We start from the raw sequence: 27,687 nt of genomic DNA on the forward strand, positions 1-27,687 counted from the left end.
ACACCAGAAAGTGGTAAAACTGGCAAAAAGGAGGAAAGGAGCAGGAAGGAGTTTCCCCTTTTTGTGAAAAAATCAGTGCTGCCCGCCCCTTTGCAGCTCAGTCTACCTCAGAACACGGTTTCAGATCTTGCGCTCCCCTGCCAGCTCCCACTAGACCTAAGTTCATCATCATCTCCTGACAATTCCTCGGCGGTTCCAGTCGTCTCACACATCCAAAATCCTTTAGCTTGACCCTCAACCTCATCCTCACCCTCAACCTCACTGCCGCAAGAATTGAAATCGAACCCGTTAAACTCGGTCTCTCTATCTGGCATTGACTCTCTTTTGCAGACATTTGCTCAGCCATCAACTCCGCTAATTCAGTTAAATCAGGTTCAGATTGCAAATAGAAGCAGTCCGATATCTTCCCCGGGGCCACAGGTCATCCAGAAACAGCAAGTGCCTATATTTGAGCTTGATTTAGAATCTTTGAATGTTTTAACAGAGGATTCAGCAGCCACTGGTACTACCAAACAATTGGAAATTAAAACACTGCTCAATCTTATTCTTGAAGAGATTAGAGACATGAAGAGATCCCAGCAGAATGAAATCGCTTCACTCCATTCAAGATTAAACAACATAGATGAGGCCGTCACATGTCTTCCGGGTAGAGTAGAGGAAGCAGAGACGAGGATCTCCCAGTTGGAGAATCAGATGTCTGGGCTGCTTACCAAAGTGCATGAAGCTACCAAGGATAAACTTTCATTATAAAATAAACTCGAAGAGTTGGAGAACCACTCATGTTGCTTAAATCTGCGTATAGTAGGTGTACCAGAGAGGGTGGAGGGGGCTCAAGCACCGCAATGGGTGGAGTCTTTCATTAAAGAAAAGGTTCTCCAGGAGTTCAGTGGAGCTTTGACAATCACCAGGGCCCATAGAGTTCTGTTTCATCCTTTGCCAAGCTCAAGTGGTCCACGTACAATCCTAGTTAATTTTTCAGATTATCGGATTAAGGAGAAGATCCTCGCCAGCGCCATACAGCAAAAGCAGTTTCCAGCAAACGGCACTTATAACTGTAGAATTTTTCCAGATATGTCTGCAGCTGCATCCCAGAGGCAAAAGGAATTTGTTAAACTGCTTTTTTTGTTTAAGGCACAAGGTGCGCAGGCATCTATTGCTCAACAGTCTAAATTATGTGTCCTTGTTAAGGGGAAGTTCCATATTCCATATGTTTACTAATATGGACGATGCACAGGATCTTCTTAAGGAAATGTCAGGGCCTCAGTAAATTGGTAGACAGCTGCTTTTTGGTGCTGAATGGTTTGAAGGGGTTTTTCTTCTTTTCTTTGTTTAAAATTTGGTGGAAGATGAAAATATGAACCAAACATGAATCAAAGGTTGTCTTTTTGTAGCCAGATTGTTTACAGTATATACATATACCACGGGGGGATGAGGGTCAACCTGGGTGCAGATCCATGGCACCCTTCAAAGTAGTAGGGTAGGGTAAGAGGTGGAGTGTGTGGACAGGCTGGGGGGGGCTCTTGGGGGGTGGGCTGAGTGGGTAGGAGAAGGGTTAGGGGTTTAAAAGGATTAGCAGTAAAATGAGCAGTAGCAGGGGCGTTGTAGTTAAAGAAAGTAAGAACTGGTGGTATACGTTTATAGTTAGGTTTGGAAAGAAGGGGAAAAGAAATGATTAATAGGTGTCGTACTTTTTCTATCCATGTCAATGGGATTTTAAATAAATACAGGTATGGAGCATTAATAAGATGGTTAGTATCCTGCTCCCCACAACCCATTTGAAAACAAATTTTCCCAAATTGTATCTTCCCAGGTATTCCTCTCATGTGTTTTTTGCCACTGCCGGTCTAGCTAAAAGAGGGGTTGCAATATATTTTAGCTGCAATTTTCCTGGGAATCTGGTCAAATTAGGAGAGACCCGCTCGGGCGATGGATCTGGGTGGAGGCTAAGTTGAATGGGATGATTTAAAATTTTTTAAACTATTATGGCCCTATAGTAGATGATATTATCCCATTGCTGAGGATTACCAAACTACTCAGAGGGACCCTGGGAAAAATAATTCTAGGTGGAGACTTCAATTTAATTCAAGATTTAAAAAAAGATACTTTGAATACAAATAAAAAAGAACTGAAACCCCAAACAAAGAAATTCTTGGAAGCCCTAAAACAGGAACATTTATTAGTAGATCAATGGCGTAACTGTAACCCATCTGCGGCTGAATTTACATGTTATTCCAATCAATTCCACACGGCCTCGCGGATTGACTTTTTTCTCAGTTCGCGATCCCTGAAGGTTTTAGATACCTCCATAGGGATCAATCCCTTCTCAGATCATTCTTTAATATCAGTTGAGTTTGGGATCAAAGGGGGGGAGGCTCAATCTAGGTGGCAGATGAATCGGCTACTCCTCCAAGATGCCAACTGGGTGGCTTTAACTCAAGATTGGATACAGGAGTTTTTTAACCTAAATGAAGGCACCGCAGAAATCTTTTCAGTTTGGGGAGGGTTCACGGCAGCCATTAGAGGCTGCATGATAGCACGCTCTGCCGCGCAGACAAGAGAGAGGCGTGACAAGATCAATAAATTACAGCTGGACGTGCCTAATGCTTTAATTTCAAGAGACACTCTACCTCAGGGGAGGGTAGATGCTGATTTGCAACTGGAAAGGGCCAAAGCTGCCTTAAAAGAATTCTTTGTAATTGAGGAAATTAATAGTTCGTAAACTCATCAGCAAAAAGTATATGAGGAGAGTCAAATGGTTGGGAAAATGTTAGCCGGGCAAACAAAAACTAAACAGGAAAAAGCTATAATAATGGAGATTATTGATCCCAAAACGCAAAATATAGTTAGAGACGAAGACGATATAGCCCCAGTGTTCCTGGACCACTGTTCTCAGTTATAATCCATGACATATGAGGTAGGGACAGACCTTTTTCACTGATATTTTGATGAAGTCTATCTCCCTGTGCTACCTACCCTATTATCGGATAAACTGGAGAGTGAAAATTTTGTTTAGAAATTCAGGATACCGTGACATTATTTGCCGGGGCAAAAGCATGTTGGGCGGATGGGCTCCCAATCGAATTTTATAAGACTTTTGCCAAAGAATTGACTCCCTTCTTGGTTAAGCTATTCAATGCTGTTAGATTAGGAGGGTTGGTTCCATCGAGCTTTAAGGAGTCCATTATAGTTAGTTTTGTCAAGAAGGGGAAAAATGAGAAGGACGTCAATTCATACAGGCCGATCAGCCTTCTCAACGCTGATTTTCAGATCCTAATGAAAATATGGTCCCTGAGTTTTTCCCCGATCGCTCAGGCATTAATTCACTCGGGGAGATCTATGGCTTCAAACACCGGGTTTTTAATACAGGCTTTAGACTTAGTTTCTATTAATAATATCCCAACTTTAATTTCAATAGTCGACGCCGAAAAGGCTTTCGACTTGGTGAATTGAGATGCTCCATTTTTTGGTATGCAAAAGTTTGGTTTTCCGGATAAAATAATTATTATGTTGAAAAATATTTAGCAGGACTCGGAAGCAAGCGTGATAGTGAATGCCAACTCGATAAGGACAGTTAATATCAATAGAGGTACCAGGCAAGGGTGCCCGATGTCCCCCATCCTGTTTACTTTTTTTATCGAGTCACTAGCGACAAGAATACGTGAGAATCCTGAAATTAGGCCACCCATAGCAGGAATGGCCAAAATTAAACTATTTGCTGACGATATTATTTATACCTACATCCTGATAGATTAAATCTCGATCAAGCATTAGATGAATTTAGTCGGTTTGAACTGATTGGTGGATATAAAATTAATCAGAATAAAACCGAGGTATTGGTATTAAATTAGGTTTGTAATTTTCTTTGAAAAAAGAACCAATCAGATACCTGGGAATTTAGGTTTCCAATCAGTTTGATCAATTATTTAGTTTGAACTACTTGACAGCGCAAAACAAAATTAAAATCTTGTTGGAGAGATGGGCTCTTTTACCATTGACCTTGATTTGCCTGGGTGGCACTTGGGAAAATGTTGATTCTTCCTTTATTGATTTTTCTTTTTTTAAACGTACCGCTAAGGATTAATTCTAGTTATTTTAGAGAGATCGAATCCATGATCAGGGCTATTGTTTGGAATATGAAGGTCTCTAGGGTGAAATTGAGTACGCTTCAGCTGGCAACAGCACAAGGGGGCCTAGCTTTACCGAATATACGCACGTACTAAATGGCAAAAAACAAAACAACTCTATAACACTTCTGCCACTTCCCTACCTCCTTGCTCTAACCTAGAAAATGTCATAACTCCGCCACAGGCTCACCCGCTCTCACTTTGAAGTCAGATCTCCTAAACCTCATTAACAGTATTAGACCTCACTTCTTCGCGATTCCCCAACTCCTGCACCACCCCAATTCCTGCTCCCCCTTGCTGCTTCAATTGAACCAACAACTCTTGAAATCCTCCTCAGGGAGGGGCCCTGCGTCTTATTGTCCCCTTTCATTGGATTTGCCAATTTCTTCCCTCACTACGACACTGCTCCTCCCCACTCCAAGATCTTTGATCTTCAATCTTGTCCCACCTCCAGACTCAAGGAAATAAACCAGGAGCTTCTAACACTCAAATCGGACATACAAAACTCATAAACACCACCACGGATCCGGCCCTAAACCTAGCATCCAACAAGTCTTCTCCTGCAACAGACCAACCTGCACTCTAAAACTCCAACTCCTTCTTCTGTGTTAACTATTGACCCTAGGCCAAACTTGCCTGTCCAGAGCTGGAGTACTACTCCCTACCCGTACGCCCCATTCAAACCCATCTAATTTGAAAACCACCTTTCTGAACTGGACATTCTCTCCCTCCTCAGAGCCTACAACTCCTCTAAATCTGTCTACTAAGTTTCTCCTAGAACCGCACAAACTTCCCCACTAAATCCTCCTGTTGCTACTATTCACAAGTAGGTCATATGAGAGTCTATCCAATCTATCCCACCTAACCTGCACAGAGCTCCCAGACACAACTCCAATGCCTTAAACATTGCTAACCTAATGCAAGTTCCTATTACACAGACTACTTTCACAGACTACAAATCACACCTGAAATGCATGTTACTCAACTGTAGATCAGCTGTGAAACATGCCACAGACCTCGCTGACCTCATCCTTGATCTGGAACTTGACCTCCTTATCCTCAGAGAAACCTGACTTAAAGACTCCTCAGGTCCCCTCCTTGACATCCTAGTCCTTCCTAGCCACAACATTATCAGACTCGATTGAATTAAGAGAACTGGTGGTGGCATTGCCTGTATTTGAGATCCTTGGTAAAGCGCTCCTGAGGCGGAAGCCGGGAGACTGTGTGCTCGCTATTGTTATTTTAATATTACCTGCTTTTAAAATTTGTGAAGTGCCTTGCGCTTGTTATTTGTTCTAAGGGCTGATCTGCCCTAGCTCCTCTGTGGTCCCGATCCCCTGTCCTCGCGCAGCAGATTGCTTGCTGACGCCGGACTGTGGAGGGGCGGGCCGCCATCTTGGGGGAAACTGGAGGGTTGCGGACTAGCTGTCATCCTTCCCGCCCTCCCAGGGAGTTAAAACCCAGCCTACAGCGTGCACGCGCAGATCCTTGGTAAAGCGCTCCTGAGGCGGAAGCCGGGAGACTGTGTGCTCGCTATTGTTATTTTAATATTACCTGATTTTAAAATTTGTGAAGTGCCTTGCGCTTGTTATTTGTTCTAAGGGCTGATCTGCCCTAGCTCCTCTGTGGTCCCGATCCCCTGTCCTCGCGCAGCAGATTGCTTGCTGACGCCGGACTGTGGAGGGGCGGGCCGCCATCTTGGGGGAAACTGGAGGGTTGCAGACTAGCTGTCATCCTTCCCACCCTCCTCACGACCTATAAATGTGCATAGGGCACCGACCGCGCAGCGGGCGCGCCTAAGGCAAGCCCGTCTGCGCCCGTCCGCGCCAGTCCTGCGCCTCTCGCCAGAGATGCTGGTGAAACTAGGCCAGGTAAGCAAGCCTACTCGAGGACTGAGTTGTTTAGCCTTCGCCCCGCCATAAGTAAGGACTGTCTTCCCCCTTTTGAGCCCTTGAGCGGCCCTGTCACTTGCGCCTGTAATTTATTTAGTCTTCCGGTTCCTACTATCGCTGGAGCATCTAGTCCTCCCGTATCACAGCATCAACTGAAAATACTCCAGCTTAATGTTAGATTGTTACCCAAGCACCATGCTGAATTATTTGATCTGTTGGTAGATGAATCCCCTGACATATTTTTTATCACTGAAACATGGATGCACGATGATTTGATGACTATCCCTAATTTAGCAATCCCGCCTGGTTTCTCGATTACTCTGATTAATAGAGCTTCAAGAGGAGGCGGAATTGCGGTTATTACTAAAACTATCTATTCTTGCTCATTTGAGAAAATTAATCTAAAAGGGGCTGAATTTGGATATTTTAACATTTCTATTAACGATCATTTTACTTTCTCGGGGCTACATATATAGACCCCCTGGTCCAATGTGTGGCTTTGACACGTCTCTTTTGGAGATTGTGGAAGCCTGCGCTATGAGATCAGCTAATTTTAGCATCCTGGGTGACCTCAACCTCCATTTCGAGTTGGAGCATGAACCAATGATCTGCACTTTGCTTGCGGACCTTGCAGCCTTCCAGCTCGTCCAACTAGTGATAGGCCCCACGCACACTGGTGGCCATACGCTGGACCCTGTTTTACTAACATTGATTCGCCTAGTTCCCCTGCTCCGATACCTATTGCCTGGTCGGACCATTTAATGGTTGCACTACTCTTATGCATAACTACCCCAAATAACTGCAAAACCCAGACAGTCATACGTAAGAGACCATGGCGCAAACTCCGTCTTTCGGATTTCCATGCCCTTCTGGAAAGTGATCCTTTCAACGCCTTTTCAGATGCAGATTCAGGATACGACTCGTTCTGTTCCTGGCTTACCCAGGCACTAGACAGGCTCATTCCTGAAACCTGGTGCACAAGATGCACTCAGGACGCCAATCCCTTGTATGACGTTAATCTGGCAGGCCTTTAAAAGACCTGTAAACGTTATGAACGCAACTGTAGGAAAGAATACTCCACCGAAAAAAAAGCTGACTACCTAATACAACTTAAAATTTATCACAAAGCCATCTGCAAGACGCGGGCAGCATATTATGCCACTGAGATAAAAACTAGCTCCAATCCTGCTAAAGTGATTTTTAAAATCTTAAAGGAACTCAGCACAAAGAAATCCGCTGGCAATGTGATTACCTCAGCGGTTCAATGTGAAGAAATAGCCTCCTTTTTTGTGGAAAAAATCCAGGCAATTTACTCGGCTTAGATGCTATACCTAGCTCTGTTTCGAGTTTACCTATTATCCCTGAAATACCCACTGAAAGATTCAATCAGCTCACTAAGCTTATCAAATCGGGTTCCCCGATGGACCCTCTTAGGCCTACCCAATTCCGAGACTCCTCCTTGTGCTGTTTCGATCTGTTACATAATATAATTAATGCCTCCCTTTCCACCGGAGTGGTGCCAGCCAAATGGAAACAAGCGTGGGTTTCCCCCATATTAAAAAAGCCTACCTTAGACCCCCAGAAGCCCGAAAACTATAGACCCATATCGCTGCTCCCCTGGGCCACTAAGATCGCAGAGGCCCATGTTAACACCGCTCTTACTAGTGTCTTAAACATCAATAACACTCTAAATGACACTCAGCATGGATTCCGTGCTGGTCATAGCATGGAGACGGCGCTCCTGGCTATGACGGAGCACCTTCGGGCCTCCCTCGACCGTGGCCAAACAGCGGCACTCATTCTATTAGACCTGAGTGCCGCGTTTGACACTGTGTCCCACCAGATCCTGCTTCGCCGGCTCGAAGAGGCTGGGGTCACCGATATGGCTCTTGCCTGGTTTCGTTCATTTTTGACCAACAGGTCTTTTCGGGTTTCCACTCCTGCTTTCCTTTCTAAGGCTTACTCCATTGGACAGGGAGTCCCACAGGGCTCTGCCCTGAGTCCCACCCTGTTCAATTTGTACGTCCAGTCGCTGGCTGCTGTCGCCAAAGCGTGGGACCTTAACATCGTGTCCTACGCTGACGACACGTAGCTAGCTGTTGCTTTATCGGAGGGAAATGACATGGACTTTCTCAAATTTAGTTCAGGCTTTGCTGCTGTAGCAGAATGGCTTACGGCCAACTTTCTACAGCTCAATGCCGCAAAGACGGAGGTACTATTGGTGGGAAAAAATCCGGAACGTTGGGGAGACCATTGGTGGCCCTCCAGTTCGGGAATAACTCCTATACCGAAACCAGAAGTTTAAAACCTGGGAGTCTGGTTAGATCCTGCACTTAGTTACATCACCCAAACTAAAAAAGTGGCCGCTTCATGCTTCGGAATTTTACGGAGCTTAAAAACTATTTTGAAATTTTTCGACCCTGACACCAGACAAGTGATTGTCCAGTCTATGATATTGTCCAGACTGGATTACGCGTCCTCTCTGCTCCTTGGGACCAATAAAACAGAAGTGGCCCGTCTGCAGCGCGTTAAGAACGCAGCTGCAAGAGCTTTAGTAGGCCTGCCCCGCTTCAGCTCTACCTCTAACACTATTCGCAAGCTACATTGGCTTCCAGTGGCCCAGCGAATACAATTTAAAGCTTTATGCATCTCTTTTAAAATTCTAAGACAATCTAATCCTAGAATGCTAAAACCACTACTGAAGATGTATGTGCCAACGCGAGCCCTTCGCTCAGCCGGCCAGAATCTGGTTGAAATCCCCCGGTTCAAACGCAGTAGAGCTGGTGGACGTTCTTTTCGGTACCTAGCAGCCAAGTTATGGAACACTCTACCAGCCCACATTCGAGAAATCAATGAAATGTACCAATTTAGGAAAGCCATTAAAACTTTTTTGTTTCCTTAATTTCCGGTTCTCTTTTCTGTTCTCTGTTGTGTTTTGTTTAGGATCAGCGCCGGGACGCCCCTTCGCTGGGGCAGCTGTGCGCTCTATAAAACCCCATAACATAACATAACATTTACCATAACAGTCTCTCAGCCAAGCAGTCCCCCTCTGCAACTCTCTCATCCTGAGAATATCTGTGCATAGACATCATCAGCAAACATAGACACTTATGAAACCTGCACATTTTTTACCATCCTCCGGGAGACAACCTACCTCTGGTTGAACAAACTATGGAAACCATCTCGTCCAATTTAGGTCTCCACTGCCCCCAGAGCTACCTGGGCGACGTCAATCTACACTGAAATGACATGAATTATCAGGTGGTTAATAGTCTCAAAAACTTCATAGCTGATGGCGACATGACTCAATTCTGTGATAGCCCTGCGCACAACTTAGGCTCAACCCTTGAGTTAATCATCTCCAATCCGACCGACCAGTCACAAGGGACAATTAATTCCGGTTGAATGGTGATTAAACTGGAATCAATTGTCCCTTGTGATTGGTCGGATCATCACTATATCACTTTCCGAATCCAAGAAAGATGGAACACCAAAAGATCCCAACCATTGAAACAGAAACACTGGAAAAGAATGTTGCAAAAGGCAAACATAAATGAGCTCATATTGTGCTGTAATCTGTCCCCACCTCCTCCTACAAGCATGCCCGACGTCCACAAGCTCACTGATCATTACAACAACTCCATGTTGACAGTCTTGAATGCAATTGCCCCCCTTAAACTAAAAGAAAGTCCAGCACAGACTCCAAACCATGGTTGAATGAAACTCTGACGGACGCAACCTGAGATTAGCAGAACGTTCTTGGAGGTCCTCTCCATCTACTAATTTTCTTAGGATTTTAAGGCTGAGAAGAAGTGCTTACAACAAACAGCAAAAGCGACCTGCTTCAAAAGCCAACTTGACAAAGCCAAAAATCATCGTCCCAAAATGCTGTTTGATTTGATTAAGCCACAATCCAATAACACCTATGGCCAAACTGTGAGGACTTTGACGCTTTCTTCCTTGATAAGTTTAGCAAGATTGAATCTCAATTAAGGTCTGCCCTGATCGATAATGCACTCTCTCCAGACTCCTCCTTACCTTCACAGCCTCTCAGTGTTCCTTGTCACTCCCCTACAACAATGCCTCTTGGAGTCATTTCTCACCCTTCAATGACACAACAATCTTCAGCATTCTTTCGACCCTTAAACCTTCCAATCACTTCAATGATCCCCTTCCCCCTAATTTCTTTAAAGAAATGATAAGGGCACTAGTCCCATTCTGGACCTAGAATATAAATGCCTCACTTCTCCAAGATGAGATCCCAGACTGCCTGAAGTCGGGTCTGGGTCTGCCTATTCTCATGAAACCTTTGGTTGACCCTGAAGATTTGAATAATTTCCGAACAATCACTAGCATCCCTACACTAACAAAACTACTTGAGAAATATGTTCATGAACAACTTTGTAACCGCATTGAGGAATTCCAACTCCTTGATCAATTCCAATCAAGCTTCCATCATGGCCACAGCACTGAAACAGATATCACTCATACAGTGGACAACGCTCTCACAATGCTTGACCAGACCAATCCTCCCTTTTAATACTACTCGACCTCTCATCTGCCTTCGCTACTGTCAAACATGATAATTTACTGAATCTCATGGAATGTAGGATGGGGCTCTCAGGCTCAGTACTAAAATGGTTTGCCTCTTTTCTTAATAACAAATCACAGAGAGTGAAATCCAATCAATCACTATCCAATGCCATTCCCTGCACCTTGGGGGTTACCCAAGGGTCCTCTCTCCCCCCACGCTTTTCAATCTATTCATGGAACCTCTTACTGAAATCCTCAAAGCATCTAACATCCAATATCACATGTATTCAGAAGACACCCAGTTGTACATGAAAATCTCCTCTCCTGATGATATCAAGACACTCAACGCAATCCTGCATAAACCCAAAATTGGTTAACCTTCAACCACCACAAACTGAACACCTTCAAAACGGAATTCCTTCTCATCTCACCGACCAAGCAAGCCCCCATCGTGGAGAATTATTTGAAAAATCTCTCCGCTCTCAACTGCACACTCCTCATCATAGACTCCACGAAATCGCCGGGAATAGTGCTGGATAAGAACTTAAACATGCAGGATCACATCAGCGCATCTACCTAAGGAGCAAACTTCCTACTCAGCTTCCTTAGAAACCATTTCTTCCCCATGATGACTTCAAATCTGTTGTGCAAGCGTTAGTCATCTCTTGGCTGGTATACGGCAGTGCAACCCTCTGTGGTCTACCGAAATACAGTTTAGCCCCTCTCCGGGCTTCACTGAATGCAGCTGCTAGGTACATCACAGTCTCCAAGAGATTCAACCACATGTCTCTGGACCTGAAATCTCCAAACTGGCTTCCGTTTGAGGCAAGGATTCAACTAAAACTTGCATGTATGACCCAAAAAGCACTGCACTTCAACACTTCTCTGTACCTTGCAAATAAGCTAGAATTTTCCTGAGGTGCCCGTTCCTCAAGGAGCTTCAGTACCTTCCTGCTCAACCCTTAGAAATTACAAAAATGAAAGCATACAATCGTTCATTCTCAAGTATTACCCTGAGAATTTGGAACTCCCTGCCGCAGGAAACTTGACTGATTCCATCAACATTTTCCTTAAAAAATTAATGATAAGCTTTACTGATGACCACCTCATGGAGTTGGAAGCTTCTGTCTTTCTGGACTGCTCTAGTGGCTCCTCCGAGCACATTACTGAAGTCAGAAGCTTCTGACCTTCCAGTCTGATCTGGTGACTTCTCTGAGCCCAAGGTTTGCTCCTCTTCATTTACTCTCTTAATGACTCTTCTTGTTTTATTCTACTTGCATGTCTTTCTTCCTTTCACGCACCGCTGCTTACTTTTGCTTGTGGGCAACTATTGGGTCCTATTACCTGGCTCTAGGTTGGCACAAGTACCTGTTGTTATTTGTATTTATTGCTGCTTTTCTCCCACAATTGTCTACCTTATGTGTCCCGCAACTTATCTGTCAAGCTCTCTGATACCCTCTAGGGTCATGTTTGCGTTACATGAAACTTTTTAAATAAATAAAAAATAAATACAGTTGAGTCGATGCATCAGAGTTGAGCTTCACTGTCAGTGTCAAAGTACTGGTGCTGAGTCAAAGTCGAGCCTCGCAGTGACATCTTCAGATCAGTGTTGTGTTGTCGTCAAACCTATCAGTCGGGACCCGTGTTGTATAAGAAGCAGCACTGCATTGGCATCAGAGGGCACTGCACCGTTACCGATCAGCGCAAAGCCATCATTGCATTGATTTTTGCAGAAAACAGCTGCAGAACTCACTTAACCAGGCATTTGTAAAGAGTGAACTAATCACCCCTTGGCGTTTCAAGGCGCTAGGGGCCATCGGGGAAATTAACTGAGCTATTGCTCAGAGTCACCTGATGCTGAGCTGATCTGCCTCCGGCGCTGGTGATTGAACCGCGAGCCCAGCGCTGCAGAGTCAGCCGCCCTGGCCGCTGCACCACAACTCTCCCACACTTCAGAGGCCCAAGTCTGGAGCGGGCACCTCAGGCAATGGTAGGCATCACAGATGACAGAGTCAAGCAGAAATGAAAGAAGTCTTTTATGACCCTGAAACTTCAGAAAGCAGGAGGCAAGCCAGCAAACCCTTGGAGAAACTTGTCTTCAAGGATGTAGTATACAGGTCTAGTCCTGCTCACTCCCAGGCAAGAAGCAGCAGGCAGGAGGCCAACACAGCAGAACAGATAGCAAAGTAGCAGTCCCTCCTTCAGCGCAACAGTCAGCTGGCCAACACAGTAATGCAGTTAGCAAAGTGCCAGTCCCTCCTAGTGCACAGCAGCTCTTTTTCCAGGCAGAATGTCCTTGGTTCCAGCAAAGTTCTGATTTGATGGTGTCAGGGGTCCAGTACTTATACCCAAATGTGCTTTTGCAGTCGGGGGACTTTAGAGTACTTTGAAGATCATAAGGTTTCTGCCTTCCCTGCCCTGGCTCCAGACTGACTACAGGGGCATCCAGCTCTTTCTGTGGGGACAGACACAGCCCTATTCAGGTGCAAGTGTCAGCTCCTCCTTCACAATCTACCTCAGGAAGTCCCATCAGCCTGGTGATGGGCTGTTAGGATGCAAATGTCACATCCCTTCTTCATTTGTGTTACTGTCTAGAGGGAATTCACGAAGCCCAGCTGTCACGCAACCCAGACGTATATTCAGAGACAGGCAGAAGCACCGCATGTTTAAAGTAAGGAAATGCCAACTATATAAAAGAGTAATTTTCACACTTACCATTTAAAATCCGACGTCACTATAAGTTGTGATTTTAAATAGTGAGTCCAGAGACGCCAACCTCCAAATATCTATCCTTTTCCAATTGGAAATTACACTTAATAGATGTTTTAAGGCAATCCCAATGTTAACCAATGGGAGAGATAGTCCTTGCAGTAGTGAAAAATAAATGTAGATGTTTTTCACTACCAGGACATATAAAATTCAAATACACATGGCCCACCTTTTAAATGCACTGCACCCTGCCCATAGGGGTGCCTAGTGCCTACCTTAGGGGTGTCCTATATGTATTAAGAGGAAAGGTTTGGGCCTGGCAAGTAGGGTAACTTGTTAGGGCAAAATGGCAGTTTACACTGCATGCACAGGCTCTGCAGTGGTAGGCCTGAGCCATGTTTAAAGAGCTGCTGAGTGTATGGAACAATAAGTGCTGCAGGCCCATTATCATTTAATTTACTGGCCCTGGGCACATATAGTGCACTTTACTAGGGACTTACAAGTAAATTCAGTCTATGCCAATTGTGGATACCCCAATTTTTCCACGTTTTGAGTACAGAGCATATGCACTTTAGCACTGGTTATCAGTGGTACAGTGCCTAGAAACCTAAAGCCAGCTAAAATTTCAAAAAGTCAGAAGGCACAAAGTCTGGGAAAAACACACCAAAAATGCCAGGTCTAACAGTTACCTCAGCACGTTCTGACATTTTTCTGTCTTCTTTTCTACCATTGTGCAGGTTCCTCAGTGCACCCACCCGTGCTCCTCTCCTGCTACTCCATTTTACCTGTCCCTGTCTACTGGGCCGACCATAGGCTCTGTTCTCCCCTTTGTATTAGGAGTAGTGGCACCATGGATTCATAAAATACATTTCTCATGGTTTGGTGCATCCTTCCACATTATGCAAGTACAGAATAGGCTTTCATTTCCCATATATATAATTTTCTCACAAAATAATGATGGGATCCGATAACATTAACATGTGTTTCCAAATATAAAACAAAGACAATGCCTTTAATGTGTGTGAATTAGCTTTGTATTTAGGCATCATATGTCATGTTTGGCAAGAAATACAGCCCGGATCAGTTGTTCTGTCGGGTGAGTAGCTGAGACAAAGCCTCTAATCTGCATGAATAGTGGAATAATTCCTCCAAAGGAATAAAACATGAATGCAGGGATAGAATTTCTGAAAAGCAGCGCTTTGATCTCACACAGGCATATGAATAATGGGATTCAGGTACACTGAAGGGAGAACCTATGATAGTCTGGACTGCTAAGGAAAGGTAATAATTATTTTTTCATACTGCTTTATTCTGCCTCAGAGATGGCTATCGAAAGATGCTGCTTGTTGCTGTCACGCTAGTTATATTTGGCATTTTTGTTTGATTCTTTCAGCCTTTGATTACCTTGGAGAGCAGCGTCTCTTTCACTTTCCACACAGAAGGAATGCACACCATCACCGTCCAAGTATCCGGAGGAAATGGCCTTATTCAGGACACAAAGGACATCGCCATACACGGTACATTCAAGCGCGTTCTAATGAAGCATGTTTTTAACTCGGATGCTGGTAGTGTCACTCCCACATTTTATTTTCTTGATGGAATTTGTCATTCATATATGTTCTAACTTTTTTTTTCTATTCACTAACATTTAAAAATCACACCTTTCAAAGGGCAAGTGATGCAGAAACGACTCCAGTATTTCAACTTTCCAATATTGGGCCGCCGGAACGTCACTTTTTTGACGTTCCAGTGGCGCAATGTGTCACTGGCATGTTTATAAGGCCACATAGAGACATGTTACGTGGCTTTTCATAGCCTTATAAATATGTGCCCCTTTCACACAGAAAACTGTGTGAGAGGGGCGTTCCATTGGTGGTGCTGGGGGTGTTCCCAACAACATCCATGGCTTTTTGACACTGCCCCAGATTTATGAGTCATCATAAGTCTGAGGCAGCATCATAAACTAACGCCTCCAGAGGGGAGGTGTAAGGGAGGCACAATGAGAAATATCTCTATTTCTCCTTGTTTTTTCTCTTTCTATGTGTGCTGCATTCTGCACCATACATAAAAAGAGGAATAAGCCTCTGGCGACTTTTTTGTGGAGGAAAAGTTCCCCTTCCTGCACAAACATAATCATCCCGCAATGCAGGCACCCTTAAACCATGGTGCAAAGGTGCCTGCGTTGGAGCACCGCAGCCCATTATGTGCTGTTGCTGAAGAAAAGGACAGGAATGCACTGTATCGATATGATACGGTGCATTCCTGCCCTTTTCTTTTGCTGTAGTGCAGGCTGCGCTGCCCTATGGCAAAAAACCCATAAATGAGGCCGGAGGTGTGTAGAACGAGAGACATTTATGCCAAAAGCGTTTTCACTAAATGGACAAAGTAAATTGAAAATGAAAAACCAGCTAGCCCCTCATATTCATCATTAGCCACACACATGCATACCACTATACATTATGAAAATACTGTGTAATCGACCACTTATTTACATACAGTAGAACCCACATATTTGACGAAAGGATAGGAAAGATGATAGTGACTCAGTGACCCATAAATGAATTAAAATTGCGTTAGATGTAATTTACAATTTTCTGTCAAACAACAGATGAGGAGTTATGTACTTATGAGCATTCATCTACATGGTGTCAAAAAAAGAAATGGAGACGTGTAGGCTAGGGAAAACATGGCGCCCGCGTGCTGAGCGGCAGCGCGCGCCCTCGCCAGAAAACCTCCGTTTCTTCCCCCCCACTATGCCGCCTTTCTAACAGTGCGGGGGTATCGATGCCGGAATGTGTGGAAATTGGTTATCTCACCTTCTATGGTGCCATGCTGTGCTGGTTTTCCTCTAAATGCACTTTAAAGATCTGGCTTCTGCTCTCACTCCCGGTCTCTCCCTGCCGCAGCGCTGGGAGTTCGCAGCCGTGGAGTTGAGGCGGGGCCGCAGAGCGGCAGCCCGCGGCCTCCTGCGGGGGAGTTCTGGTAGAGTCAGCACAAGCACAGGCGAGAGCTGCACAAATCAATGAAAGTCTGCTGCTGGTGTGCCGAGCGTAGGTGACTTCTTTTCCACCGTGGTCATTTCTTCGGATATTTCAGCTGCAACTAAGGCCTCGGTGGACGGTCTGTGTGCGGTTCTCGACGCTGGAGCTGGCAAAGGAGAGACTGGCAGTGGGACCGTGGCATCTGTAAGAGGCGACAAGGGGGGCTAATGCCGTCTGGCTCAGGGGCTATGGTAGGTGACGGGAGCTTTCCAGAGGAAGGTAAGGGCGCAAACAAACAGGCTAAAGGCAAGCCCAAAAGAGGCAGGGGGAGGGGTGGCAAGTCTATTCATGCCCCCCAAGGTACAGCAACAGAAGATAACAGTGAGACCCACCTAGGGGGTCCTGCAAGGGGAGCAGAAAGTAGGACCAAGCTAGCTGAGATATTTGAGACAGCCGAAGGGGGGAGCTTAAAGCAGAAAACAGGCTGTAAAAAAGGCTCTAAAAAAGTTCGCGGAGAGGTCAGGGCATCGCGTATCACTCCCTCACTGCGCTCCTTCTTCAAAGTATTACCTCAGGTCTTAAATATTCAGCAAAACTATCAAGAGACGCCCTCTTCAATAAGTCCCTCAGACCTCTTAGCTCCAACCCGCCAGTCAACTACTAAGAAGGCTCCTTACTCACCGGTGTCACTTGTGTCCCGAGCAGCTTCCTTCGCCGACACCCCTGAAAAAAACCAGATGGCAGGGGTAGTTGAGGTAGCCGAGTCAGCCAGCCTCCAGCAGGCGCAGGAGAATTGTGTGCTTGTTACCCTATCATCGCCAAACCAAGTCGAGGCTCCAACATTTGGTCAGATTGAGTTAGGTGAGGCATCTAACGCTCCCATGGCTCAAACTTCAGCAGTTTTTGCATCATCATCAGAGATTGGAGGGTCTGTGGATAGGGGCGATACTGCCCTAGCCTGCTCCTCAATTGAGACGCGGGTGGCCTCTTTGAAGGCAGACATTAGGATGGGATTCTTAGTCTCATCTGAAAACCAGACGGAGATTAGGGCTGCCTGCGACATCTTGGAAAAAAAAGTCGACCAGCTAAATGAGAGAACAGAGTCATTGGAAGGATCCGTTGAGGAGCTTAAGGCGAATTTGGGATCTGCCGAACTAAAAATACAGGGGCATATTATCAAGAAAGGGCGTTACATTATCGCCGCTTTTATCGGCAGGAAACTGCTGATAAAGCGGCGATAATGGGCTTGATAATATGCTCTATGAATTCCAATCGAAGCCCATGTTAGATGTATTCACATAGAGTTACCATATTCTCTACAGAGGAGTCCGTCATGACCTGCACCTTAAGGTGACTGGAGAGGGACTGCCCCTCCCAGGCATAGGAATAGCAAATATACATTTCAGCAGGAGCACAAGACACACCCACCAAGTAACTTTCCACGGAAGGCAGCAGGAGACAAAGAGGGGCACACAAGGATGAGGCAAGAGTCTGAGGCCGGGTACACACTATCTCTCCCTGACAAGGTCATTTTGTTTGCCTGCAGCTGAGCCAGTGGGAGCAGGCTCCATCTCATGGGAAAGGTATGCAGGAGTATAAACAACATATCCATTAATACAGCGAGGTCAAACCTTAGGAGAAAATGCACCCCGGCAGCTTTCTACTGAAGCAAACAGTACACACACATTCAGTCACAGTCTAATATGGATTGCGAAATACAAAATGGGGTCACACAAGCTAACTAAAGCTTACATGCTGCAAGGATAACTCAGTGGGTGCATAACGTGAATACGAATGGCGTCTATTTAGCCACATATTGCTGACCTAATGTAGCATAACATACTACATTACAGAAAGGGGAATTTCAAATCTAACAAGAATTGCTTCTTTTGAGAAGTCCTAAAAAATTGAAAATGTGCGTAACTTGTATTGTGTGTGACTCTTTGATATTTTTCATGACTTATGAAACAGATTCTTGGTGAAGATAGTTTTGCGGCAGTGGCAGCTGGTGACCATTACAAGTGGTGAGCCATAATCCTTGGCTTAAATTCCAGTGAGTGAGACTGAATCACTTACGTACACATATACTTTCACATGAATATTACCTATTACCCAAGATTCTAGGAAATGGAAATGCTACCCTCTGGCCATGAGAGTAAGCAAGGCACTTCAAAAGATTTAAAGTGCAAAGATATAAGAGTAAGGATCAGCAAATCATCAGCCAGCCCTCAAGAATTGAAAACAGAGTCCAGCTCTCTCCTTTCATAAAGTTAGGAAAAATGCCAACTGTTGGACTTGGGCCTTTTTGGCAGGATCACCCCTAAACTTTTTGCCTTTAGCCTCTGGCATGGTAGTAGTAATTTTAGGCCTCTGCGCACTTTAGCACTGTGGTCCAGTGTAAAGTGCGTGCTCACTCTGAGTGTGTGTGCTGCGATGGCCTGCCCTCCCATAGGAATGCATGGGGGATATGTGTGTCCATGGTAGTTCCTGATGCGTGGGAGTGCAAGGTCAAGTTTGGTATGTGAGATTAAATGCTGCACGGTGAAGTGTGCAGATTTATTGTGTCTAGTGTAGAAGTGCCACTTCTAGAAGTTGGCCTGTCTGTGCAGTGAATGTGAATTGACTGTCTGGCTTGTGATTGGCTGGAGCTGGCTGGTGTGCCTGGCTCCAGGAGTCAGCATGGGTCTGCCCTGGTGGTGAATGGAGAGATCTGCATGCTTGATGAGAGGGAGGAGTGCATCTGTGACCTGAATAGGGCTGGGCCTCCCTCCAGAGTGCTGGCTCCACCCCCTGTGGTGCGTCTGATGTCCCTGGCCTGTCTTGTGAATAGGGAGAGGGGCTGAGCAAAACAAAGTGCTCAAGAACCAGTTGCATCTGGTTCTCCCCTTGCCTACACTGCTACATCAAAGGATTTCTGTGTATAAAAGAGGGGCTGTGACCCCAAGTAAATGTTCTTATTTGCGGACTTTGAACTACCAGGGGCGTGGTGCTGCTGGAGCTCAGGGGAAGGCTTGCCTCCCTGGGCTCTGCCCAGCCCCTGGATGCCTGGAGGACTTCTTGGGACCCTTCTGCCTTGCTTCTGTTTCAGGACCTTAGAAAGACTGTGGCTTCCTTTTTATCCTTGGGGGTTTTCTGCTCTTTTGTGCCCTGTGAGCACTCTGTCCCCTTTGGTGTGCCCTGTAAAAAGGAATTCCCAGCGCAGGGATTCCCCCCGTGGCCTCCTTCATTGCAGGTGCCTACCCTGCATTGTGCCCGCTTCTTCTGGTATTTAATTGCGGGTGCCTACCCCGCGTTTTTCTAATATTGCGGGTGCCTACCCCACGCTGATGCCGCTTGTTTTTATATTTAAATAGCAGGATCCCACCCTGCTTTATAGTCCAATTTGGAGGGAGCCTACCCCTCATTGTGCCTTGTGAACTTATAACTAAAGCAGGTGCCCACCCCGCGGCCCTAGCCACGTTCGAAACTTTCCGCCGAACTGCCGGTGCTGCACTGGCCCGACCCGGAAGCCAGGCGGCCTTGCCTGACTGGGGGCGGGCCCAGTGCGTGTCATTCCCGCTTCCTCCCCTGGCCGGTGAGGAGCTGCCCGGGCCTCGAGGGCTCCCTGATCAAGTCCCGGTCCTGAGATGGGAGCCCCGCCATGAGACGGGGAACCGGGTGAGGATGCACCCTGCCCCCGGGCGAGGCGTTGTGTGTGGCGGGGCTCCCGTGAGCGAAGGGGAGCCCCGGATGCAGAGTCCTGTGCTGTCCCCAGAGAGAGGGGACACCACCGCCATCAGAGACAGACCAGCCCGGTAAGGAGGGTGGTGTCCCGGTTTCCTTCCCGAGCGGCCCCACTTGGCAGCGGGCCGCTCCAACATCCTGGTCATTTCTTTTAAAGCTCATGCAGGGCTCCGACATTGAGCCTACTTGTTTACGGGCCATAGGGGCCCGTGCTCTTGCCCCGGGTATTGTTTTTTGAGGCCCAGGACCAGTTTCCCCTTTAGAGCGGCCCCGGATGGCAACGGGCCGCTCCAACATTGTGGGCATATTCATTACCCGCGCCAGCAAACTCTCCAGGGCGCTCCACAGTGCTTGGGGTCAAGTTCCTTCCCCTTATTTTGGAGCATAATCATTTCAGGAGCCAGAGTGCTCCAGAGTGTTTGAGTGCATTATTTACTTTGCAAAGCCTAGATGGATCCGCCGATTTGCGCAATTTATTTACAGGGCTACTGAGAGCCCATGCCTCATTTTGACTGATTCCCAGCTGCCCAGCAAGTAGTGGGCAGCTGCACCGTTTAGGATCTTTTATTCAGGGGACATGTCTTTTAATCCAGGAGTGAGACGCACTCCTTTCTCCCTACCTTGGCCTGCACAGCTGCGCAGCACTTAGTGCCAGCTGCAATGTTTAGGCCTTCATTGAACTCCCCAGCAGCCCAGCAAGTAGTGGGCAGCTGCCACATTTAGGTTTGTGCCAAGTGCGCCCCGTGACTAATGCTGTTTGACAGTAGCCCTGACTTTATGGACAGAGGGCATTTGAGCCACTTATAGATGGCCAGTTGGCCCTGGGGACTATTGGATTTTGTAGGACGCATGGCCCTAATGTCATTTATATAGGTGCTAGGAAATGTAATGTTTTTAGTATGATTTGTGCACCTTGATTTATGCTCATAGATGTGCTTTTATGATTACTAGGTTTTACCTACTGTCTTATGTGTTATTTCTCTACTGTGGTCTAGGTTTGATTTATTCCCTACTGCAGATTAAGTTCTTAAGTATATTTCCTGATGTTTCGGAGATTGTGGTTTATCCTATTTTAGCTTATGAGGTTGGAGCAGAATAGAGTTCTCGCCTTATGTGATACTGTGCCTGTTCTGATTTATATTACAGGTTGACACTGAGTATAGTGTCTGCCAGTGATTACTGACTGTGTTCTAAGTTGATATGTATTCTTACTTTTTACTATTTCTTTATCAAGTGCTAATTCTGGCAGTGGCCCACATGGCCCTGTCCTATCTTAATAATCCCTTGTAAATATTGCCGTGCCAGTTGGCACAGTGTACATTGTGTGATTCCTATCTGATGTGTTTTTATTATAATACAAAGGCTATTTTTATATAACCTTGTGTGAAGTCCTTTTGTGGTGTGCCTAGTGTGTTGTTACTGTGTGTGTTGTGCAAATGCTTTACACATCGCCACGGAGATAAGCCTAGCTGCTCGTGCCAAGCTACCAAGGTGGTGAGCAGGGGTTATCTTTGGTGTGTAACTCCCTTTCCCTGACTAGAGTGGTGGTCTCTGCCTGGCTTTGGCGCAAGCCTTAGCCAACCCGAGATCCCCATTTCTAACACAAACCACTTCTCCTACTTTCTAGGTTTAGTTATACTCTATTTTGTCACAAGTCCAACCCATTACTCTATCCATCCCACCTAACTAACCATTCTAATTGGCTAAAATGAGGTCACACCACTCAGGCAAAAACAAACATTTTGAAGAACACCATTGTTCATAAAGCTATGTCATTCACATGCCTCAGTATCTCCTTCTTCCACAGCACGCTCATGTTCCATGCTACAAATTTTGTTCTTGTCCACTTCCAGAGGAACTTGGCTGTTAAAGTATTCTTTGTTTTCCTCTGCATGACTGGAAATTACATTTCTCTGTGATATTCCTCTCCCCACACCACAGTGTAAGTGTAATCCAGGCTACTCAGGCCTGCCTCTACCCTTCTCTTTTATTTATTTTTTACACAGCTCTTTACTTCAGCTCCAGCAATTTTTTCTTCACTTTTCCCAAGTGTTTTCTTCTATCTTTTTGCACTTTTTTATTCGTTTTAGAGTTCATTTGCGGCGGTTCATAACAGTGCTTCGGACTCGGTTCTGCAACAGTTTCTCTTTGATTTTGATCTTTATGTTCTTCGTCTTCAGACACCACATATGTCCATTATGGTACTGTGTACTTTTGTGCAGTACTTTTGCTCTCTTTGACCTTTGAAGTATCTCATCTTCTGAATCACTTCACCGTTTGACTCAACACTCCTATTATAGGAATTGGTATCCTATCTTTCACAGTGTATATCAGTTTTTTCACTTATTTAGGCCATATATCTCCTTTTCTTGCTTTCTTTCATCGAACTGAGTCACCAGATTCAAGACAATCTTCAAAGCTTCTTTTGATGGTGTCTTTCTTTTGACTCTGTTCTTGAACTGGATTTTGTTCTCCTTCTTTAACAATAATTTCAGCAGTTTATGTTTGAGACCCAGTAGCAGATACCCACTGTACTCGATCATTTTCAGCCAGTTCTTGATCTTTTTCTTCTGCTTCTAGTGGACCTGGGACTCTTCTTGTATGGCTTGCATGAATCCAGTTTGGCAAGCCACCACACTTCACTGCTGTTGTTGTCACCAGTATCACTTGATATGACCCGTGCCAATGTGGTTCCTAACATAACTTTCTCACATGCTTCTTCACCAGGATCCAGTCACCTGGACTTAGGTCATGTGCTTGTTCTTGCTGTGTTGTGGTTGCAACTTCTCCAACCTGATGAAACACAGAATGCACCACATCAGCTAGTCCTTATCAATAATCAAGTACTAAATCATCAGTTATCGTCAACAATTGATTTACTGGAACTATTGGCTGTCTCATTGTTCTCCCCATTAGCGCTTCATGAGGGGACAATCCAGTCTTTTTTTATCAGGAATACTTCTCAGACTCATTAGAATTAGGGGCAAAGCATCTGGTAATTTGAGTGCCATAGATGCACATACTTTTCCCAATCTGGTTTTAATAGTGTCATTTATTTGCTTAACCACACCTGAGGCTTCTGGTCGATAGGCACAATGTAACTTTTGCTCAATTTGCAAAGCTGCACAACTCATCCAAATTATTTCATTATTAAAATGAGTTCCCCTATCTGTTTCCAAAGAGACTGGAAATCCTAATCTGGGTATTATTTCTCTCAAAAGTAGTTTAGCTACTGTTAGACTGTCATTTTGTCTTGTTGGATATGTTTCCACCCAACGAGAAAACAGACAAACTACCATTAACACATATTTTAGCCTATTACAAGGGGGTAGCTCAATGAAGTCAGCCTAAAATTGTGTAAAGGGACCTACTGCTTTACAAATTCACCCTCAACTGACAACTGTCTTTCTCCCTGCATTTTGTTGCTGGCATGTGACACACTTCTGACAAAGACTCTCTGCCATGACTAGGCCTGGGCGGGTAATTCCGCTTCGCTCGCGTAATTTGCGGAATTTTGGCAATTTTGCATCCCACAAAGACAACGGAATTGCCAAAAATTCTGCAATCCGTGGCGTAGCGGAAGTTTTTCCTTGTTCGCGCTTTTAAAATGCGTATTCGCGCACGTGGGAGTGACTAACCGGGATCCCTGCATTCGCCAACGAGTTGTCCTATCTGTTTGCGTACAGCCGTGCGATCCAGCGAGAGTGTGCGATCGCGAACACATGCTTTGGACACGCCATCGGACATCCGCGTTGGCGAACAGGAAACATGCATCGCGAGCGGGCGGGACAAGTGAAACAATATGGCCGCGACCGCATGGGCAAGTTCACAAGATATTTCCCCGAGCATGCAAACCGTATCCCCGAACAGGATAAACGCATCGCGAACGGGCAGAACAAGCAATTCTGCGCGCTCGTGGAATTCTGCGTAGCTCACGGAGACTCCGCAAATTCTGCCCACCCCTAGCAATGACCCTGAATTTTGGATTGTACCATGTCTGCTTAAAAAGCCTGATCATGGCATCTCTACCTATGTGTGTTAGTCCGTAGTATATTCTTGCCATCTGCGATAGCAAACAGTCTGGCATGATTGGTCTCCTATCACTACATACCCATATTTTATCTTCCACTCGTGTGCAACCTGATTTGATCCATGATTATTTTTCTTCATCACTAGCCTCTTCTTGCAATTATCTAATTCCATACCATGTCTCAGAAGAAAACATTATATGACATTTTGAATCAGATTTCTGGGGACTTTTGTTTATTGAAGTTGAATTTTGGGCACAGAAACTTGCAACTTGGTCAGCATATTTATTGCCAATCGTAATGTAATCATTTCCAGATTTATGTGCAGTGCATTTCACCAACCTAATTTCAATGGGCAACTGTAGTGAATTCAACAAATCTTTAACAAAATTAATGTTCCTTATCACCTTAACCACAGCAGCAATTCCGCCGCGATGCGGGGCATTCTATTGAGTGGGCAGGGCCGCGTCAGCCAACGGACGTTCGCAGCACTACGGAGGTAGTGCTCGCGACAACCGTTGACTGACGAGTGCAACTAAAGGGTTATTGGGGAACTTGATGAAATCAGGAGCCCACTTTGCATCCACAGTTGTCCAATATCATGCACAACCCGAAAGCCATATTGAATATCCATGAATATGGTTATTCCCAGATTTTTCGCAATTATGCCAGTTCTTGTTAGAGCCACCAGCTCCAAAATTTTTGCTGAAACCGTACCCTGCAAACATGAGGCTTCAAGAACCACAGATACTGTACAAACAGCATATGAACTAAGCAAAGAACCCTTTTCATCTCTTATGCATGATCCATCCACGAACATTACACAATCTGATTCAGCCAATGGTGCATCTTTGATAGCTGACCTTGGTTTTGTACACAATTCAGTCACAGCCAGACAATCATGTTCTGCTTCATCCACCACTTCTTCACAACTTGGACTTGGAAACAAAGTGGCTGAATTTAAGTTTGTGCACCTTGTTACTGTGACATTTTCTGCACTCAGAATCACCCTCTCAAATTTAGTCAAACGCCTCCTAGTACGGTGTTGAGTCCGAGTTCTGGGCAACCAAATCTCCATAGAATGAGGGACATACAACTTTAAAGGCTAGCCCATAACATTGAACTCACTTTGTTCCAAAGGTATACATGTAGCAGCTACTGCTTTCAGACATCCTGGCAATGCTGCTGCCACCGCATCCAATGTAGCAGAAAAATATGCCACTGGACATCGCCTCGTTCCATGCATTTGTGTCAAGACTGAGAGTGCACCACCATCTCTTTCACAACAGAATAATGCACACTTCGTGCTGTAGTCAGTCATTCCTAAAGCAGGTGCTCGACAAAGACTGTCTCCCAATTTCATGAATGCTTTCATACGTTCATCATTCAATTCAGTTGGATCAATCAGATCCTTATGTGTCAATCTTTGTAAGTGCTTGGCAATCAGTGAAAATCCACTGATCCATTGTCGGCAGTGTCCAACCATTCCCAGAAACATTCGTATTTCTTTCTGTGTTTTTGGAGGATTTGTTTGCAAGATCACATTTATTCGATCTTGTGATACTTTCAATTTTGTGTCCCAAATACAAAACTTTTTTACAGAATTGTAATTTAGCTGGTGACACTTTATGCCCTTCTACTGCCAAGTGATTCAGCAGAGCAATAGTATCTGTGACACAAGCTTTCTTTGTTTTTGATGCAACGAGCAAATCATCTATGTATTGTACCAATACTGAATACTCAGGCAATTTTAATGGCTCCAAACACTTTTACAATATCTGATTAAAAATTGATGGACTCTCAGTATACCCTTGAGGAACTTGGCACCATGCCAAAACATGATCTCCAAATCGGAAAGCAAATAGATATTGGCTATCTGGATGTAAGTGTATCGTAAAAAAATGCTTGAAACACATCAATCACAGTGAACAATTTCGCATCACATGGGATTTGATAGAGTATCACAGCTGGGTCTGGTACAATTGGATAACAAGGTATTAATATTTTGTTCACTTGCCTCAAATCTTGCATAATTCTATATTTTCAACTTGGTTTTTTAATACCCATAATAGGTGAATTACAGGACTTCCCAATATTTCTTTCAAAATTCCTTGTTCAATCATTTGATCAATTACAGGTGTTACCCCTGCAATTGTCTCAGGACTCAATTTATATTGAGGAATTTTTGGAAATTCAGCTCCTGGTTTTACTGAAATTTGAATTGGGTCAACTCCTTTCATAAGCTCAATGTCCTGTCCTGAAAAATCCCACACATCGGGATTCACATTGTCTCTTAATTCAATCAGCAAATCATCCATTGTAAACAAAGGAAATTCATTCACTTCTGACTATTGCCTTGCTAGCATCAGTTTAAACACAAAATCTTCATCTGGCATTTGAAATGCTATCCTATCTGGTATACAATTGATAGTGCAATTCATCTTACACAATAAGTCCCTTCCTAACAAATTCACTGGACTCGTATCACGCACCACAAAACAATGCGAGTCTCGAAAATCTCTAATGTGAACTTTTCATTGGTTTTTCATTGGTTTTGTCACTGGAGTTTGTATCAGTTTATTAGAAACACCAACAACTTGGATAGTTTCTCCCGAGAGGGGTAGGTTTGGAATTTCCGCAGTTTTCACTGTGGAACAGGTAGCACCAGTGTCTACAAGGAATGTTACTGCATTACCTTTGACTTCTCCATCCACAAAAAGACCACACTGATCTACCTCAAGAGATGCTCCAAGAATGCACTCCTCCTCTCTCCGCAGGCACCGTCATTCAGATGTATCTGAATCACTCCCTTGACACTGAAACCAATATTGTGGAGACCTCTGCACATTTTGATTATTTACAATTTGTCCTCCAGTATGAAAACCCACATTTGTGCTGTACTTGAGCATTCACATTACCTGGCGGGGCTTGTGGTACCTGTAGTTGAGTCACTACCTGTTGCTGTTGTTGTGCATTACCACTCACTACACCTTGCATTTGCTCATTGGATCCACTCCGCTCTTTCCCAAAATCAATCTACACTTATGCTTCCAATGCCTGAACTTCCTGCACGCATGACAAGGTGATTTCTTTGTCATATCTTCTTTACTGCATCTACCTCTGCCTTTTACCTGTGTCTGAACCTCAGTATTGATCACAACACCTCCCATGTTAGAAAACTGTCTATTTTGATTATTCTGAATCTGACATTTTCCCTGATAACCTGACAGAAAACCATCCTGTGAATCCCCACCTTTCTGTGCTGCTTTCACTTGCGCCCACATCGGCTTCTCTTTTAATTTCTTGTGCCTAGACTCAATATCATCACAGCAATATTTAGCATAACGTAATATTTCATCAATGGTCTTTCTTTGCCAACATATTAAATGCCACTGAATCATATTACAAATTTCTGGTTTCAATTCAAACACAAACCTATATACAAAATGTCAAATTTCTTTATCAGTGATGTTTTCTATTCCACTATACTGCTTGAAGACTTGCAAAAGTCTCTCATAATATGCATGTACTGTTTCCTTTGACTCTTGTGTTGTCCTGTCTATTTTAACCCAATCTGTCTCTTTTGGTGAAATTTTTCCCTTCCAATAGGTAATAACCTGATTATATTTCTTTATTTCTTTATCTGATGGTGCACCTGTTTTTGGATCTCTCGGGTATTCCTCTTTAGGCCAGTCTA

The 27,687-nt window shown here is 44.8% G+C and overlaps 1 protein-coding gene across 1 annotated transcript in view; it reads left to right on the top strand.

Annotated features, from left to right (window-relative positions):
- The window catches only part of LOC144753513 (VPS10 domain-containing receptor SorCS3-like), a 2,605,581-nt gene that overhangs the window by 2,368,458 nt on the left and 209,436 nt on the right, over nt 1-27,687 (top strand). The window contains exon 21 of the mRNA XM_078641177.1: nt 14,652-14,775. Within this exon, the coding sequence (XP_078497303.1) occupies nt 14,652-14,775 (124 nt within the window). The remainder of the gene's footprint in view (nt 1-14,651; nt 14,776-27,687) is intronic.

Source organism: Lissotriton helveticus, chromosome 5_1 (assembly GCF_964261635.1).
Source record: "Lissotriton helveticus chromosome 5_1, aLisHel1.1, whole genome shotgun sequence".
NCBI classification, from domain to species: Eukaryota; Metazoa; Chordata; class Amphibia; order Caudata; family Salamandridae; genus Lissotriton; species Lissotriton helveticus.